We start from the raw sequence: 18,911 nt of genomic DNA, 5'->3' as shown, positions 1-18,911 counted from the left end.
GACTGTTGGATATTTCCTTCTACCCTCTGATATCATTACCAGGATAATTTCCAATGATCGACAAGTGCTTATAACTCTGTCTGTTGTGGTTTGGACTCATGAATTGTATAATTAGATTTAAAAGAAAATCTGTTCTGTTTTGACATTTTTAAACAGATTTTTTTTCATAGAAATCTGTCATAGATTGTCAAATTGATTTGAACACTTGTGCATGCTTTTCATTAATTTATCTCTTGATATGCTGATCTTCTGGACTTGTACCTTTTTCCACTTGCGGTTGTTTGCAAGCTATATTATGTGCTACATTTGTGACAAGATTCTCAATCTATGCTGTTCATACAGAAGTTGATGGTTCTAAGTTACAGGTTTTATTGCTGAAGAAGAAAAGTGTTTTGTAGCTGAAGAAGTTTAAGCCAGAAATTATTCTTCTACTTTTATTATCAGTATTGAATATGATTTGTTGTGGGCTTCACGGTTTCTTTCTGTTCGTTATGGGTTTTTTACTTTTTAAAATAGTTAGGCAGTTAAGGTTCATCAAGCAACTTTTTCAGCCTTTTTATCCACAGAATTTAACATTGGTTGAAGGCCAGACTTTCAAATCACAATTTGCACGTCATAGGGCACCAAATATAAATTAATAAACCTACATTAGTATTATGTCTACTGTAGACGTCTTTTGAATTCTTGAACTCATTAATTTGAGGGGAAAAAAAACCTTTTTTCTGCTGTAGCATCAACAATTGCAAGGACCTGCACATTTCAGTATAATACTAAGGAAAAAAGAATGGTTTATGGTTTTGGGTTTATGCTGTCTTGTAGGTGTTGAGAAAGTTAGTTTCTGATTCATTAACAAGTTAATTGATACTGATTTGATCTCTAACCCCTATATGGGGAAAAGTACATTGTCTGATGGTCATATACAAAATCATTGTTCAATTTGCGTAGGCTAGAATTATTTAAGAGATCAGGATATACATATTTCCTATAAAATAGCCTCTTGTAAAAAAATATTCTGGTTTTAACATTCATACATTTTAGATATTTACAAATCTGATGCATAGTTCTCAGAATAATATTTCATATGTAATCCTTAAAAGTGCTTCACAGGAAAATTAATAGTACCCTATTCTGTAGATACACTTTATGCACTAAGTGGAATTTTTATAAAATGTATGTTTGTTCTCAAGGTTTTTGACCTGATAGAAACTTAATTGAGTCTCAGAGAGTATGATTCTTTAGTGCTAGAGTTCAGGGGTGTTTGGGAATAACCTCTGTAAATTCTTTGCTTAATGAATTGAGCATACTTGCTGCACTTTCTCTGTATCAATGTTTTAAACCTGAAAATATTTATACCAAATATTTTGCAGAGGGATAAGTTATTTTTATTTCTTTGACACTTCCCATATGTTTTTACCGTTGTCTGTGTTTCATATTTATGTTCATTTGACTTTTTTGCCTTTTATCCCTTGTTCACCTGTAAAGTCATTGTTTCAGTGTTTAAAATTGCTGAGAGAGCTAATGATGCCTTTTATAGGTTAAATCTTTTTTCAGTCTACTATGTGTGATTTCAGCCCTTTGTTTTTCCTTGGGAATAGAGGGTCTTCACACAAGATCATAAAATGAAAGTTAATCAAATCAGTCAGTCTGTTTTAAACCAAGTCTTACTCTGCTGTTAATCTTTTTTGACTTTGGAGCTACAGTCTAATTTGGTTTAATCTCTATAAAGTTTAGAAGTAATTGATTAAAAAATTGTTAGTTGTATTGATAATTGCAGAACATTAATTTCAGTGTATTTTATATGTGGACATACAGATTTTCAGGTGATAATTACCACTGTGCAATATTCTATTTTAAAACTATCTATTTCTGATAGGTTTCAGGAGGAGAAGATGAAATTCAACAGCTGCAAAAGGCTTTGCTAGATTATCTGGATGAGAACACAGAAACTGATGCATCATTAGTGGTAAATTTCAGCTTTCTGATGTCAAATTTATATAAAAATAATTTTAGTAACATGCACTGAATAAAACTATTTTTGGTCATACATATTAGAGATTTGATTAAATTGTCACCCTAACGTATAATGTTGATTGTGTTTTCTGAAATATGGTTGATGCATTAAACTCACTTAATCTCATATATCCGTTAATTTCACTCTTCTACATCTGTTGTTTTTGGTTTTTGTGTATCCTGCTGTATTTCTCCAGTTTTCTCGGAAGTTTTATATAGCTCAGTGGTTCCGGGATACAACTATGGAGACAGAGAAAGCGATTAAATCTCAGAAGGATGAGGACTCATCTGAAGGAACTCATCATGCAAAAGATGTTGAGACCACGGGCCAGATCATGCATAGAGCGGAAAGTCGCAAAACATTTCTTCGCAGCATCATTAAAACTGCTCCATCTCAGTTCAGTACATTAAAGTATGTTTGAGCACCAGTGCTTTATTAACCATGCGTTTGACATTTTTAATCATTTTTGATAAACGTGTCCTAATTAAAACTTTGAATTTGTTGCAGGATGAATTCTGATACTGTGGACTATGAAGATGCATGTTTGATTGTTCGCTACTTGGCCTCTATGAGGCCATTTGCCCAGAGCTTTGATATTTATTTGACACAGGTAAACTGTGCTGGAAGTCTTAGTACAGTGAAATGCAGTTGGTTTCTGATTCGAAACACTTTAGTGGTAGTGTACCATATCTGTTCATTGTTGAGCATGGGTATTTAACAGGCCACAATAACACCATGTGCTTTCTGTATTAATAAGTGCTTATATTTCTTTTTCTTGCATACATTTTATATGTCATATTGTACATGCATTATTTTATTTGTTAATGGATGTAGATGGCAAAATCAATATCTTAGATGTACACAGTAAAAAAATAATTACAGAATGTTGAAATCTCTTACAGTTTCTGCCAGATGCACACTCATCTGGTGATATTAACTAATTAAATTTATCTTAATTTGAAAATACAAGCCAGCTTAGCTACTTGCTTGCAGTGCATGTTACTGTCACTTTGGAAGCTGTTGTTTAACCAGTGTGGTTTTTTTCCTTTTTCTGGGAGAAGAGCACTAACATGTTGTCATGGCAACATGTTTGGACTCCGGTACTGGTTTGGTTTAGCTTAGTTTAGGTTCTGTTACTTATAGTGATCTGCATATAGAGCCATTCTTAAAATGATAGTGCCCAAATCCACCTCTTCTATTGAAAGAACCATGATGAAAGGCACAAGTGAATGGCAAAAGTAGAGTTTAAAATGAAGGGATTTCTTATTTTAGTTACTTCATTTGCATGTTATTCTGCTGCACTGTTGCCTGTTAAACAGTTTGCTACCTTCCCAAAGCAAATGAATGTTTGTTTTTGTTCTTTTATTAGATTCTACGTGTACTTGGTGAAAATGCAATTGCTGTTCGAACAAAAGCCATGAAGTGTCTGTCTGAGGTTGTTGCTGTAGACCCCAGTATTCTAGCCAGGGTAAAAAAATATGAAATATCCATCATGTATATGCATTCTTCTGTCACACTTAAAGAAATCTTTAATTCTTATTTTGGATTTGTGTTTTATTTGTTTCTTTATAGCTTGATATGCAACGAGGAGTTCATGGGCGGCTAATGGATAACTCCACTAGTGTAAGAGAAGCAGCTGTGGAGCTTCTTGGCCGATTTGTGCTCTGTCGTCCTCAGCTAGCTGAGCAGTATTATGATATGCTGATTGAAAGAATATTGGTATGGTGACTTATTTATGATGTGTCATTGGAAAATTTGTTTTCAACTGAGTTTAGATGGTTAATAATATGGAATGATGATTCCAAGAGTATGTTATATGTATGTTATTATTTTAATGGGGAGCATCATGATTTAAGACCAATCTTCTAAAATGCATTGCTTGTTTTCAGTAAGGCTTTGTTACATTGCTGTGGTTTCACCCCAGCCAGCAGTCAAGCCCCATGCAACCACTTGCTCACAACCCCACCATCAGGACTGGGGAGAGAATCAGAGGAGTAAAAGCCAGAAAACTCCTGGGTTGAGAGAATGTCAGTTATAACAAGGAAAGCAAAAGCCACACACACAAGCAAAGCAAAACAAGAAATTCATTGAGCCCTTCCCAAGGGCAGGCAGGTATTCAGCCACCTCCAGGAGAGCAGGGCCCCATCCTGTGGAACGGTGACTTGGGAAGATGAACACCATCACTCCAAATGTCCCCCCTTCCTCCTTCTTCCCCCCACTTTACATACTGAGCATGATGTCATATGGTCTGGAATATTCCTTGGGTCAGTTGGGGTCACCTGTCTAGGCTGTGTCCCCTCCCAACTTCCCATGCACTCCCAGCTCCCTCCCCAGGGTTCAAGGAGCAGAAAAAGGCCTTGGCTCTGTGCAAGCTCAGCAATAACAAAAACATCTCTGTATTATCTACTCTGTGTTCAACACAAACCCCAACACAGCCCAATGCCAGCCTCTGGAAAGGAAATTAACTCTACCCCAGCCAGAACCAGCTTATAAATCATTAAGTAAATATATATAGAAAGTTGTACTGCAACATAATCAGAATTATATTCCTTTTCATTCCTTTATTGAGGCACAGATTAAATGAAATGAGGAATTTTGCCACATCTCTGAAGTCTCAGATATGGGTTATTGAGGGCAGTTCAGCAGTGTGGGTGATAAAAAGAGTCTATAACAAAGTAATTTAAAGTTGTCATTTGTTACCCAAAAGAAAATAAAAGATAAAACTACTTTGGTTTTTTATGCCATGTTTTAGTGCTTTAAAAGGTTTTTTATTAGATTTTTTGTATAAAAAGTAGGTTTTGCCTGGATGATCCGATAAATACAGTGTTAATTTAAGATAACGCTTTTAGCATTCATGTTAGGTTTTTAGTCAAATACTACTCATTTGCTATAGTTACATGATAAAACTTGTTTGTAAGGTGTTTTGGAAATGTCCATATGAGGATGCATAAAGGCACTCATCTTGGCATTTAGATTAAACATATTTTGAATTAAGTAATATGAAATGAAGCTACTCATCCTTCTCCTTAGATGAAGCCTAGGAAATTGGAAAATATTTGCTGCACATATCATCCATAAGCTTTATTCATAGGATGTTGAAGTATTACAGTCCAGACTTACAAAGGATCTTAGGTGTTCATAAACAGTAGCTAAAGCATCAGCGCATCTAGCTTATAAGATCTTGAATTAAGAAGTGGCATTATACATTTGCAATATCATGAGTTCCTAATTGGGATGACATAAATGGAGGAAGTGTTTCAATGTTTTGGGGGCTCAGCCCAAACCTTTAGAATTGTTGCAAATAAAGTTATGCTGATCTTTCGTATAAATATACTCCAGAATATTTTAGCTGCGTTTTCTGAATGCATTTTTCAGGTCAGATTGTGTGATCTTCAAGTATAATTTATATAATACATTAATAATATGTCTGATTTCTTTTCAAGAGCATAACGTTTTTCTCCTCACAGGATACTGGTATCAGTGTCAGAAAAAGAGTCATAAAGATACTTAGGGATATCTGCATTGAACAACCAACATTTCCCAAAATTACTGAGATGTGTGTAAAAATGATTCGGAGAGTCAATGATGAAGAAGGCATTAAGGTAGAATTAAACATATCCTTCAGGATTTGAATGATCATAATTGGTTTCTATATTTTGACGCAAAAGTAATAAAAAAAGTATTTCATTGCTCCTTTGTAATTTTTATTATTTTTATTTATTTTTAATTTTTAAGAGCAAATAGCTTTCTACATTGCTGTCTGACTTGGTTTTCTTTTCTTTTTTCTATTTTCATCAAGTTCTTGCTGACAATCAAAGGATTTTAAAAAGTTGTTATCTAGAGTTTTGGGGTTTTTTCTCTTTGCAAGTATTGTCTCTGATACTTCTCTTTTCTAACAAGTAGAATTAGTATATAAAATTCCTTTCTGAAAACAAAATAAACTTTAAGTCAAAATTAAGTGCTTGATGTTATTATATGCCAGATTTATAAATTCTGTGTATAAAAAATATAAAGTATTCATCTGTGAAAATTTTGCATTAATTCTGAATGTTTAATGAATCAGTAATTCCCCTTAAAATGTTACTTATGTCATCATATTCTTATCTTTGTGTGACATATATGCAGAAGGGTAAAAACCTAAGATTATGTGTTGAATCATAAACCTGACACTGATGTTTTTTGTTTGATTTGGCAAAAATAATTTTTAAATTGTTGGGTAATTAAGAATACACCTGCAATAATTTTGTATCACACTTTCAGTGGGATTTGAAGTCTGGAACTTTAAAGCTGCAACATATAATTTTACCACTTGAGATATGTTAATGCCAAATGGCTTTCAGGGCAGACTGTTAATCAAGAAGTAGATGAGCAGCTGTATCTAAGGTGCTGCTAGGAAAGGAGGATGACCTTTCCCTTGCCTTTCCAACAACCTCATAAAGATGAGGCAGTATCTGCAATGTGGTTTTTTAAGTCTCCATGGATGAGGAATGCTTCCTACAAGCATATGCTTTATATGTAATTTGGGAATAGTTCGCTTTCGTTCTATTCCATCTTTTCCTCTATACAAAAACATTGTAAGGGAATCAACTTCCTATGTTTGGGTAGAGAGAGTTGACTTCTCTCTCTTCTTTGCCTTCTCACAGCTGTTCTGAAAATGCCAATCTACAATTGCTGCTAATTCTGCTGTAGAAATTGTAGTCTTATGTCCAGTTGTCAGTTTCTCAGGCCTACTATGCTTTCCTGAGGAATGCAGATTAGTGCAGGAAAATGGTAACTATTTCCTGTAGCATCACTTTCCCAGTGATCATTTTAGTGAAGCTTGCTTAGAGACCAGTATAACTGCTGTAATAGTAATCTGGGTCTATCTCAGATAACGTTCTCTAAAACAGTATCACATAGGTTGAATAATTCCTTACAGAAGTGCACATATTGTAAAAAATTTTATTGTACGGATGCATTAGTAATAATACCTATGTGCCAAGATAAAATTATTTATTTCTGCTATTTTTTTTTCCTTCAGAAATTAGTAAATGAGACATTCCAGAAGCTCTGGTTTACTCCAACTCCACACCATGACAAAGAAGCGATGACAAGGAAAATACTAAACATCACTGATGTGGTATGTTAAACAAATTTTAATTAGGTTGCATGTAAAATTTCATTATGTTTTTTAGTATCTTTGGAATATTGTCTTAAGTATTTTAGAGATACACAAGTAATTTAATTATCAGATTAAATTTTTTATATGTCTCCTGACATTGAATACATGCTAGAATTATTAATCTGATGGAACAGGCTATAAGAAACTTTAAATGCTCACTAATCTGCTGGCAGTGATAACTGAGACCACATTATATTCAGGTTGTGGAAAATACTTGTTCAGTTAAAACACCACAAGTTTCTGTTATAGTTAACATTTTCCAGGAATGCTAGTAGCAGCATATAATTAAGCCTAACTAAGAAGTTGTCTCTTAAAAGAAAAATTTCCACAATTGATAACATTTCTTTTGAAAGGTTATCAAGCTGTTTCAACAAATGCAAGGTCATGTTCTCACCCAAGGTAAACTAGTATCTGCATAATGTTATCTACTTTTTAGGAGCAGCAAATTAATTTGTATGTCTCAAAAATCTGTTTCAAATAAAATGCTTTTACATTTGTAGTGAAAACATATTGGTAAAGCCACTGTACTGAAAAGGTATTTTAATATCAATTATACCAAGATGTAAATATCAAATAAAAGTATTCTCCTCGTGACTTAAAAATATTAATTTAAACTGCTTTTTAGTATTTTTACTAAATTCTGGTGTATTGTGCATTTTTCCAGAATGACCAGTCAGTTTATTTGACTTCAATTTAATTCTCAGTTCTCCTGCCAATTCTTTTTTGGAGCATCTCTGAGCTGTTCCTGACACGATACCAGTGAAGGCTTAGTTTGTTTATATAAAAATATGTACATGCATATATATATATATACACACATGTTCATTTTTAATATGTCAGACTTGTATTTGTGCTTTAATCTGTACAAAATGTTGTTCTACGAACCCAAAATTTGGTTGTCATTAGAGGTAGCAATCTCCAGTAAAATGTGTAGGCCTTGTGTTGTATGGGATACAAATTCTGAGATCACTTAAATGGTGAGAACACTTTTTCAAATGCAGGAAAAAGTTTCTGGTCTCCAAAGATATCATACTGAATATTTATGAAAATATATCTGTGCATGTTTACTGATCTTTTAAGATGGCATCTGTATTGAAGTAATTTTTATTGAGATGCTTTTTTTAACCAGTTTATTCTCAAAACTTCTTTTAGGTTGCAGCTTGTAGAGATACAGGCTATGATTGGTTTGAACAGCTTCTTCAAAATGTAAGTAATGAATTTTGAATGTATGGCACAATCATTGTAAGAATTTTAAAATTTCTTTTGGTACTAAAACATATTGAAGGGAGACTGCAAGACCAGTCCTTTACAGTAAACAAATTCAATCCACGCCCTTTAAACATCTGACCTTTCTTTAATTCTCCATTGGTGTAACTTTTATGGAGAAGTTAAATGGTTTTGTAGTGCAAAATCCTTGTTGATCTGTAGTAATTGTTATAAAACCAGTACATATCCAATGTAAATGAATGCACCCTGAATACTAAATAATTTTCTGCTATAGCTGTTGAAGTCAGAAGAAGATGCCTCATATAAACCTGTGAAGAAAGCCTGTACTCAACTTGTTGACAATTTGGTTGAGCACATTCTTAAATATGAGGAATCCTTGTCAGGTAATAGTGTTTATAACCTAGTAGCTTCTTTGAATTTTATGATACTGTAACAGTGGTGGTTCAAATGAGTATTGTGTAAAGTTACTGTTACAGAATTCCTATTACAAAACTGATAGTAATGAGTTATTGCATTTGTTTTGATTGTGAACCTTTGAGCACTGTGTAATAATAAAGCTTCCCTAATTTTCTCTAGCTAATCACAATAACAGAGCTAATTTTAAAATAACTTGTTCAAACTTTTTTTTTATTTGTATTAATACGTTCTACAGTTGTAATAGGAATCATTGGCTAGGCCAGTGTTCTGTGTACAGTAATTAGGTTAAAACCTAGTGATATCTTTGAAGCATCTTTGCTTATTTTACATATGTTGTGATCACATACAAATGTTAGCACATTATGTTCTCATCTCTAATCTAATAAGAATATTCTGTATTGATCTTGAAAGATATATTATGAAAGAGATATTCATATGATGTTTTGGCTATATGTTTTTCAGTGCTCAAACATTGCTTTGTGTATTTTCTAATTTTTTTGCAGATTCTGACAACAAAAGTGTGAATTCTGGTCGCTTGGTTGCTTGCATAACCACTTTGTTCTTATTCAGCAAAATCAGGCCCCAGCTAATGGTCAAACATGCCATGACCATGCAGCCATACCTGACCACTAAATGTAGTGTAAGTAGAGAAAATTAGAAAATCAGTCTTTTCTTTTTCCCAGATAATTAAGCATGGAAATCAATGGCTATCTTGTATGCTTGATGAAATTGAAGGTAGGAAAAGAGAAATAAAAATTACGTTTCTATGATTCATGATCATATCTTTTAAATATATTAGGTCCTTTTATAATCTCTATAGCTTCCAAGATACTGTTCCTCACCCTCTGCCTTCACATTTTACACTCAAATGAAACTGAAACCTGTGCTTCTTTCCCTTAAAGACTAAAACACAGTTTTCCACCTGCTATGAAATAATTTCTTTAAATTGTTTTATTTTATCGTCACAGTCTTAAAAGTAGTTAAGATTTAATAAATGAATCTTAAGACTAAAGGTATGGTTCCATAAGATAGAGTGATCTAACATATAGCATAAATATTAGAAGGAATATGTCCTGCTCTATCCTCTTCAGCAGTTCACCTCTCTCTACCCTAGCTCTGGTGTTTTTGTATTTCTCTGTAAGACAGTTTAGCTCACAGAAATGATAGAGAGCTACAGTGCTGAATCCCCCCAGTCCGGGAAAATGGCCCCCTCCTCTGAAACACTGCACTGCTTTCTGCCATTTTGATTAGCACAGTTGGCTCAGTGAAAGTTGTGATGAACCCATCATCTGGCAGGAGCAGAGCAGGATCATGCAGCCATGGCTCAAGGAGGAGCTTGACTGAGTGGGGGACAGCAATCCATTACCTTAGGTCAGCTGCCCAGGGAAGAGCAGGCCTGAGAATGCTTGTTATCAGCTTAGCTTGCAGGTATAGCCTAGAATTTTACAGTTTCAGCCCTAGAGCATTCTCTAGGCATATCTACAACAGACGTAGAGCTGCTTCTGGTCAAACAGTATAGGAAAAGGTTATTTCATTATTTACTTGCTGCCAATACCTGTTGCCAGGTGTTGTGCATTCTCTACTGTGCATGTGTCCGGAAGAGTTCCTAAATTTGTTTTAGGACTCAAAAAAATTTTCATGACCAAAAGTTTTCAGGTCTGTCTCAGCCTTGATGACAGGTGAATTCTGCTTCTACCATTTTTTTTTTATAAAAGTTCTGTAGAAAACGAGAACTTGCTTTCAAAATAATATGTAACTTAAAAGCAGATGTAAACTATATATTATTTTAAATCTTTACCAAATAACTTGCATAAGATACATAATTGTATCATACTATTATGTAATTGTATTATATTAATATGTATTATATATGTATTGCTTAATACATATTAATAATACTTAAAAGTAACACAGCCAGAAATGTTAAATGCTATAAATGCTGTTGTTTCAGACCCAGAATGATTTTATGGTGATCTGCAATGTTGCAAAAATCTTAGAACTTGTAGTGCCACTAATGGAACACCCAAGTGAGACATTTCTTGCCACTATTGAGGAAGACCTCATGAAACTCATCATCAAATATGGCATGACAGTAAGCTTTTAATTGCTACTATTCGGTTAATTCCATTTCACATTGTGAAATACATAATTTTGGTTTAAAGAAAATCTGTCTTCATTATGAAGATAACTTTTGAGCCATGAAAAATCAATGTTCTTGGTTTACTTGTGTTTGCATGTGTTGTTGCTATATTTTAACAATTATAAGTTTGGGCATGTTTTCAGAGCAGTCTAGGAGATGGACATTACATCTGTTAGATAGTTACTTTTAGTTCTACATACCTTTTCCCTGCATAACATCACAAAAGTCTCAGGTTTAAATTCTAAATATATAATTCATTTGTTGTTTCTTGCACCTAGGTTGTTCAGCATTGTGTGAGCTGTCTTGGGGCTGTTGTGAACAAGGTCACTCAGAACTATAAATTTGTGTGGGCCTGTTTTAATAGATACTATGGTAAGTAAAATCACAACATGTACATGTCACTCTTCAGTTTCACCTACAAGTCTTATTTTAGGGATACACCATGATTAAATACTGTGATCAAAACTTTTATCTTGCTGTAGGTGCACTTTCAAAATTAAAAAGTCAACACCAAGAAGACCCCAACAGTACAATACTTACTGCCAATAAACCAGCACTCCTTAGATCACTTTTCACTGTTGGAGCACTGTGTCGGCATTTTGATTTTGATCAGGAAGATTTTAAGGGCAACAGTAAGGTAAAATAGCTTGTATTTATTCTTCACGTCTTGTACATATTTAATGCTCCACTTCAGTTTGAAAACACAGTATTCCTAGGCCCTCAAAGCTATGCATTTCTTCATAATACATATGATATAATTTTTTGGGTTGTAAATACATGGTTTTACAAAGACAATGCAGTAAGATTGTGTTTCTCCATTTTGATATATATGCTTTTTATAAGAGATTAAAAATATCTGTTTCGTCTTCTAATAGCTATTACTTGTGTTTTAATTTCCTCAGGTTAACATTAAGGATAAAGTACTTGAACTACTGATGTATTTTACAAAGCATTCAGATGAAGAAGTACAGACAAAAGCCATTATCGGCCTTGGTAAGAAATATTAATAGTTTTTATTATTCTGCTCTAGTAGAAATCCATGCATTTATTTGTGTAGTGGCAGGGAAGTTTGTTTAAAATCAAAGTTCACCACATGTTGTATTTGAGACCTGGCTATAGAAATGTAATCAAAGGGATAATTGGAAGTTGCATACTTCTGCAGCAGAGTGGATGCTTTTGACAGTGAATACCTTTTTGATGTATGACCAAGTCTTAAAAAGCATCAAGTTTCCAAAGTAAATGGAGATGAGTTTTTTTTCCCCACATACAAATATTTTGTAACTCCAAATATTGTTTTTCGGTCCTCAAGGTACGGTTAAAGAATAACTAGAAAAATGATGGAAAAACTTTGAGAATTTTAAGTGTAGGGGCAGAAATTCCACAGAAATTGAGGGAACTCTGGTAGTTTATACCAACTGAGAGATGCTCTGTGAAATTTCACGAGGCATTGAGATTATGCCATAGTCTAAATATTACAGCTTATTTTGGGTCTTTGGCAGTATTTCAATTTTAAATAGATTCTTTGTCTGAAGGCATTAGTATAGTATCTCAGTGACTTGCAGTAATGCATGAACTGCCATTGAGTGATTTGTATCATGTTCACCCTCTGCTCAAGGACCAAAACTGTACATGTAAGAGCATCTTGTTTGGACAGATAGGCCTTGGTTTCTGGAAGAGTTCAATTCATGGTTATGGCTTAGTCTAAAGAAAGTTGTCTCCTATGTGCGTGAGCTTGCATTGCATAGTTTAACTGTGTATAAGAATTTTCCTCCTTATGCTGCTGTTTAGGTGGCTTTTTAGATATCCTGGTACAGGTTAGGCTAGGGAGGACTGAGAATAAGGACTGAGACTGAATCTTGATTTGATATTCTGTGAGGAAACCATTGCAGACAGCTGAGTGGGATTAATGGCTTTAAGTTGTCTCTGTTGCAGGAACGGTGCTATGGTGCTAACAACTAGCTGGAGGTTTTTCTAAGCATTGTATCAAGATGCCCAACGCTTACTGTAGTCCATTCTAATTTAATTATTCTATACAAAATATTGCACATTGGATAGGGGCTGCCTTCCTAACCGTAGACATGATTGCTTTACTCATGGAGACTGAGTGTTGTATTCATCAGAAATGTTCCTGAATTACAGACTGAACTGTGATCAGTTTGGGGAAGAGGAGAAAACAGGAGTGACTATCAGTAGGCATTCTTCAGATTTTTTTATTCTTTTTTCTCTGCCTGTAAACATGTCAGTCTTTATCTTAATTAAACCTCAGACAACTGTTTTCAGTGATATATTAGTCTAATCTAAGTACTGGTTCCACTTTGAAGGTAGCTGCTTGGGTGTACAGAGATGTAGTAGGCAGTGCAAAGCTCTGTTTTACAGGCTGGTAATATTGAGTCAAGTTGTCAAATACATTAAACATTTATGTGCAGCAGTAAGGTGAAAATTACTAACAAGCTAATCCAAAATTTATACACACTGAAGGCATCAAATGAAGAGTGTGTACTTTCCTTTTGGTAATTATTAGTGTGTCCTTACAGTAAGGACGCTCAACAGTTTTAACCTTTGCTTTGGGATGTGTCACTGCTGTTGAGAGATTGAGTTTAACCATAAGCGTTATGGTTATGCTTCTCTTCCAGATGTGTACTTGCAAGGCAGATTGAGGATAAAAAATTTTTTTAGTATCTAACAGGTAATGTCTTACTCAGCCAAGTTCAGTGCTTAACCTTAACAGAGTGAAAACAAAGGTATGAAGAGAAGTGGTGTGAGAGCAGCCCCAAGATGTAAAGTCAGTCCTTAAATGAACACAGCAGTTGCCTTTTTTCATCCCCTATGACAAATTCTTATGCCAAGTAAAATTTCTTCCCTGCTTACAGGGGATGGAAAAATAATAATTTCCCTAAGAGTACTGGTGGTTTTAGATTCTTTTAAGTAAGTGAATGAAAGAAAGAGAGTTATGGATTGTTACACATACATGCAAGTGCTTTCCATTTTCAAAATTAAACTTAAGAAATGGGTTGGACTTTCTCAGAGGTGGTCAAGTTATAAACATCAATATATACCTGTATAGAGTGGACAATTATACTACCTACTTCAAAGAGGAGCATCATTCCTTTTTCTTTCACCTCTTTCCCCTCTATCTCCCCTGCCTTCTTTCCTTTTCCTGTTTTGAAATTGAAACGAGATCTTAAATGCACTTAGGTCTTGCCCTAGACTTAGCCTTTACCTACCTACACTGTCTTTTCTGTGTGCACAGAGCCAGTTTTAAAAACCTGACTCAGTCTTCCCTTTGTTACGCCCACTTTTATACATTGCTTTCACATAATTTTATTTGCTTTCATTTTTTTCCCCCATTCTTCTTTTATGTTTATGTTTTCTGTGTGTTCATTCAGAATCTTAGTTTCCTATGGTCGTGAAAAATACACTTAATGTTTGCTTTTCTCACAGTCTTAAAAAAATTAATCAAGTAGTTAAATATAGTTTAAATTGGGAAATTATGTTCCCATTACTGTTTTTTTATGATACTATGTAAGAGTCTGTTGCCAGCACTCCTAAATCTACATACGTGATCTAAAATGATATATGCTATTACTTATTTAGATCAAACTGTTTATGAAATAAAGACGTCCCTTCTTTGTCAAGGGTAAGGCTGCAGCTAAAAGCAGTTCTATAGTGTGTATCTTCTAACAGATGTAGTCTTGGGAATGCTTCAGGTAATTTTCAAGACATGACCTTAATAGGTATATGAATAATAAGTGAGAGGTCTAAATTTTATTTTATTGTGTTTGCTATATTTTTTTGTGGGAACTCTGCACATCACTTCGGATGTGAGGAGTCTCCCGAGACCACGTCGAGAGCCGAAACCCCATCAGGGGGCTCGGAGATCTTGGCATGATGCCCAGAACACTTGGTGGCTGGATTTTGATCCTGCAAATGAATTGCCAGTTTGGTATGAGGGCTGGAAGGTCACACAGGTTTAAAGGGTGTTTTTATAAGGTGTACACAGGGTGAAAATATAAGTTTTAAAAATTTTGGTATAAGGGTAATGGGGACAAGATGGAGGGAACAGGGCGTGTCTCGTCCTTCTTCTTTCTTCTTCTTGTTCTCCATCTTCTGCTGTGATGTTGGCACTTGGAGATTGGTTTAGAGTAGAGGTGCACTGTCTAACATGGGTGATAGGTATTGGAAAGTAAAGGTAAATATGATATACGTGATTTGTAGTATAAAAGACGACGCAGCCTTGGGAGCGGGCGGAGAGCGTTGTGGCTGCCTTGCTGGTCAGACCTCTGTCTGGCAGGGAAAAAATTTTGTAGATAAGATTTAATAAACAATCCGAAGACCGAACAGCAAAGAGTCCAGTCTCATTCTTCAGAGCCTGGGGTCGCTCCCTGGACCACCCAACTCACCTCGGGGGCAGAGAACAAGCAGCCGACCCCGAGATTTTTTCTTTTAAGATTTTATTGTTTAAATATCCAGACCTATATAACTCTTAGTTCAACTGCCCTGGGTCGGGACCCCATCTTTATCTATCAGACAGATAATAGAACTCCTTATAAACTTAGAATGGTGTCCATATGAAAAAGCAATATTGTTTGTTAGCACCACACTTGGGAGGAGATAAATTTCATACCTCTGTTTTGAAGAAAGATTTAAGAAGCAGAAATACAATTTCTAGTTAATAACATGGAATATTTCCTCTTTTCTTCCACCCTTAGGATTTGCATTTATACAACACCCAAGTTTAATGTTTGAACAGGAAGTGAAGACCCTGTACAACAGCATTCTTTCAGACAAGAACTGTTCAGTAAACTTAAAAATCCAGGTGTTGAAAAACCTTCAGACCTACTTGCAGGAGGAGGATACACGTATGCAGCAGGCAGACAGAGACTGTAAGTGCTGAGTTCTTCTGTGCTGAGGCAGGGAAAATCTAACTTTCTTGCATACAATTACTATATACATGAACTGAGTAATTTAACATTGTTATCTAATTAGTAATATTGTACACAAGATATCTTAGAATAATTTTCAAAAATTCATTATGTGTATAGGTATATTGAGACACGTAGCTTATTATTTACTTTCAGGATGTATAAATCCTGAAAGCAATCTAGAATGCATAATTGCTGTGATGATGGTATTAATACTTTTTATCAAAATATTCTCTAAGGTTAATTAGCAGATACAAAATAAGAAATTGTAAAAAATAAAACCTTTATCAAGGAACGAGACTTTAAATTTGTGTGACTTTAATTTTTTAAAATATATTTGCTATCAGACCGCTTTATATTTCATGAGATCATAAACCCATTCTAAGATGGCTGGAATGTCTTTGTATTATAAAGCTTAAAGATAAGTATGCATCAAATAATAGCAAAGTAAATTATTATACTGTGGTGAGTGTGCTATTGCTTTCATCCTTTTTACAGGGAAAAAAGTAGCAAAGCAGGAAGATCTGAAAGAAATGGGTGATATTTCCTCAGGGATGAGTAGTTCCATCATGCAGCTATATCTCAAACAGGTCCTTGAGGCTTTCTTTCATACCCAGTCCAGTGTACGCCACTTTGCTCTAAATGTCATTGCACTGACATTAAACCAGGGTCTCATCCATCCTGTTCAGGTATGGTAACCTTTTATGATGTGGGTTTTTTTTTTTGGTCTTCAGGTTTCAGAGCTTTTTACGCTTGCTAGATACATTTTTAGATTTTCTCTTGCAGCTATGTTACAGTAATCTCTTATTGTAGCAAGGGGCCTTTACAGAAAGCATATTTTGAAATTTGGATTCCAAATGCTGTATTTTCTTGTCTTTGGATCAAGATCTAAAAGCCCAGCCGGTGCCTAAAGTGCACGTGCAAATGTACATTGGAGCATATTTCTGTTATGAATTTCATATATATGCCAAGCTCTTTTCTTTAATTCTTTATCCTGAAAACCGTGACAGCTTGTCTCCACTTTAATTCCCATGTCCTCCAAACATTATGGAATTCCAGAGTCAATGTCAGAACTTCAGTTATCATCACCATTATTCTTTGCTTACATAATATTTTTGTAATTATTTGTTTATAACACAACCATTGTGCATGTTCAGTCATAACTGGTGGTGTGTGGTTTGGGTTTTTTTAATGGCATTTTTTGTAGTGTAAATTGACTTTAGAGTTTGAGAGAACTGGAAATACTACCTGAAACTTCACACAACTTCTGTCACTTATAATGCCTCTGAGCCTCAATGAATAAGAGTGACCAGTGGTGTCCCTCAGGGGTCTATATTGGGACCAGTGTTATTTAATATCTTCATTAATGACACATACAAAGGGATTGACAGTACCCTCAGCAGGTTTGCAGATGACATGAAGCTGAGTAGTGGAGGTGACACACCTGAAAGACGGGGCCATCCAGAGGGACCTGGACAAGCTCAAGAAGTGGCTCATTGGAATCTCATGAGGTTTAACAAGACCAAGTGATAGTGCTGCACCTTGGTCGGGCAATCCCCAGGATCAATCCAGGCTGAGGGATGAACAGATCAAGAGCAGCCTTGGGGAGAGAGACTTGGGGGTGCTGGTTGGTGAGAGGCTGGACATTCCCCGTCCATGTGCACTGGCACCCAGAAACCCCCTGTGGGCTGGACTGATCCCACAGTGTGGGGAGCAGAGAAGGAGGGGATTCTGCCCCTCTGCTCTGGTGAGACCCCACCTGCAGTGCTGCCTCCAGCTCTGTGGTCCCCAGCAGAGAAAGGACATAGACCTGTTGGAGCAAGTCCAGAGGAGGCACCAAGATGATCAGAGGGATTGAGCACCTCTGCTATGAGGAAAGGCTGAGAGAATTGGGATTGTTCAGCCTGGAGAAGAGAAGCTTTGGGGTGACCTAACTGTGAACTTCCAGGACCTGAAGGGAGTGAACAAGAAAGATGGAGAGGGACTTTTTACAAGAGCATGTAGTAAAAGGATGAGGGGGAATGGCTTCAAACTGACAGGGAGTAGGATTAGATTAGATATTAGGAAGAAATTCTTCCCTATGAGGATGGTGAGGCCCTGGAACAGGTTGCCCAGAGAAGCTGTGGCTGCCCCATCCCTGGAAACGTTCAAGGCCAGGTTGGATGGGACTTGGAACAACCTGGTCTAGTGGAAGGTGTACCTGCCCATGGCAGAGGGTTGGAACTAGATGACCTTTAAGGTCCTTTCCAACCCAAACTATTCTATGATTCTGTGATAACACTGGTCTGTGGATGCCATAGGACAGAGAGAGAGAAATGGCAAGCGTTTCTCACAGCGGCTTGTGAGAAGTTTTAGGGAATTAGAAAGATGTGATAATTTGTTGACTATAAACAATTTGCAGGTGGTGTTTTTCTACTTTATTTTTCTGTTCCTCTCAAGGACAGTGTGTGAGAAAAATGTTTCTGTTAGTTAGCCAATAGAATAGAACCTATCGTACCACTCTATAAAAACCACACGGTTCTTTTGAATAAAGCCTTCTTTGCCTTTTCTACGATCCTGCCTCTTGCCTGTTCCTGCCTCGACCTCGGCGCAAGAGTGACACTGGTCTTTTATGTATTTTGTACTATTTGCTTGAAAAAAGTAGTCAGGTAGTAAGTTGCATAAAGCTTCCTATTCTAGTTTCTGCAGTAGTCAGAATATAACATAAACAATACTGTAATAAAAGAGCAAAGAGTGAGAAAGACAAGATACAATGACTCTAAATAATAATTTCATTTGGTTTTTTTCAAGTGTGTGCCGTACTTAATTGCTATGGGCACAGATCCAGAGCCCTCTATGCGAAACAAAGCTGACCAGCAATTGGTGGAAATAGACAAAAAGTATGCTGGGTTCATTCATGTAAGTAATTCTTATTTATCATTTTACAAAATACTGTTACATTCTCTGGTGACTCAACACTTGGATAGGCCTCAGCTGCAGAAAAATAATATAAATAACAAATAAACAATAACAATAACTATAAGCAGTTGTAAA

At 35.6% G+C, this 18,911-nt stretch overlaps 1 protein-coding gene across 1 annotated transcript in view; it reads left to right on the top strand.

Annotated features, from left to right (window-relative positions):
• Nucleotides 1-18,911, top strand: part of LOC102042933 (nipped-B-like protein) — a 60,913-nt gene that overhangs the window by 32,250 nt on the left and 9,752 nt on the right. The window contains exons 17-33 of the mRNA XM_031065440.1: nucleotides 1,874-1,963; nucleotides 2,208-2,422; nucleotides 2,519-2,621; nucleotides 3,381-3,479; nucleotides 3,584-3,730; nucleotides 5,479-5,613; nucleotides 7,032-7,130; nucleotides 8,325-8,378; nucleotides 8,674-8,782; nucleotides 9,320-9,456; nucleotides 10,768-10,908; nucleotides 11,235-11,328; nucleotides 11,439-11,593; nucleotides 11,859-11,949; nucleotides 15,666-15,839; nucleotides 16,377-16,567; nucleotides 18,669-18,776. Coding sequence (XP_030921300.1) covers nucleotides 1,874-1,963; nucleotides 2,208-2,422; nucleotides 2,519-2,621; nucleotides 3,381-3,479; nucleotides 3,584-3,730; nucleotides 5,479-5,613; nucleotides 7,032-7,130; nucleotides 8,325-8,378; nucleotides 8,674-8,782; nucleotides 9,320-9,456; nucleotides 10,768-10,908; nucleotides 11,235-11,328; nucleotides 11,439-11,593; nucleotides 11,859-11,949; nucleotides 15,666-15,839; nucleotides 16,377-16,567; nucleotides 18,669-18,776 — 2,142 coding nt within the window. The remainder of the gene's footprint in view (nucleotides 1-1,873; nucleotides 1,964-2,207; nucleotides 2,423-2,518; nucleotides 2,622-3,380; nucleotides 3,480-3,583; nucleotides 3,731-5,478; nucleotides 5,614-7,031; nucleotides 7,131-8,324; nucleotides 8,379-8,673; nucleotides 8,783-9,319; nucleotides 9,457-10,767; nucleotides 10,909-11,234; nucleotides 11,329-11,438; nucleotides 11,594-11,858; nucleotides 11,950-15,665; nucleotides 15,840-16,376; nucleotides 16,568-18,668; nucleotides 18,777-18,911) is intronic.

Source organism: Geospiza fortis, unplaced genomic scaffold, assembly GCF_000277835.1.
Source record: "Geospiza fortis unplaced genomic scaffold, GeoFor_1.0 scaffold329, whole genome shotgun sequence".
Lineage (NCBI taxonomy): Eukaryota > Metazoa > Chordata > Aves > Passeriformes > Thraupidae > Geospiza > Geospiza fortis.
Note: the sequence above shows the minus strand (reverse complement) of the source record. Positions and strands in the feature narration are given on the sequence as shown.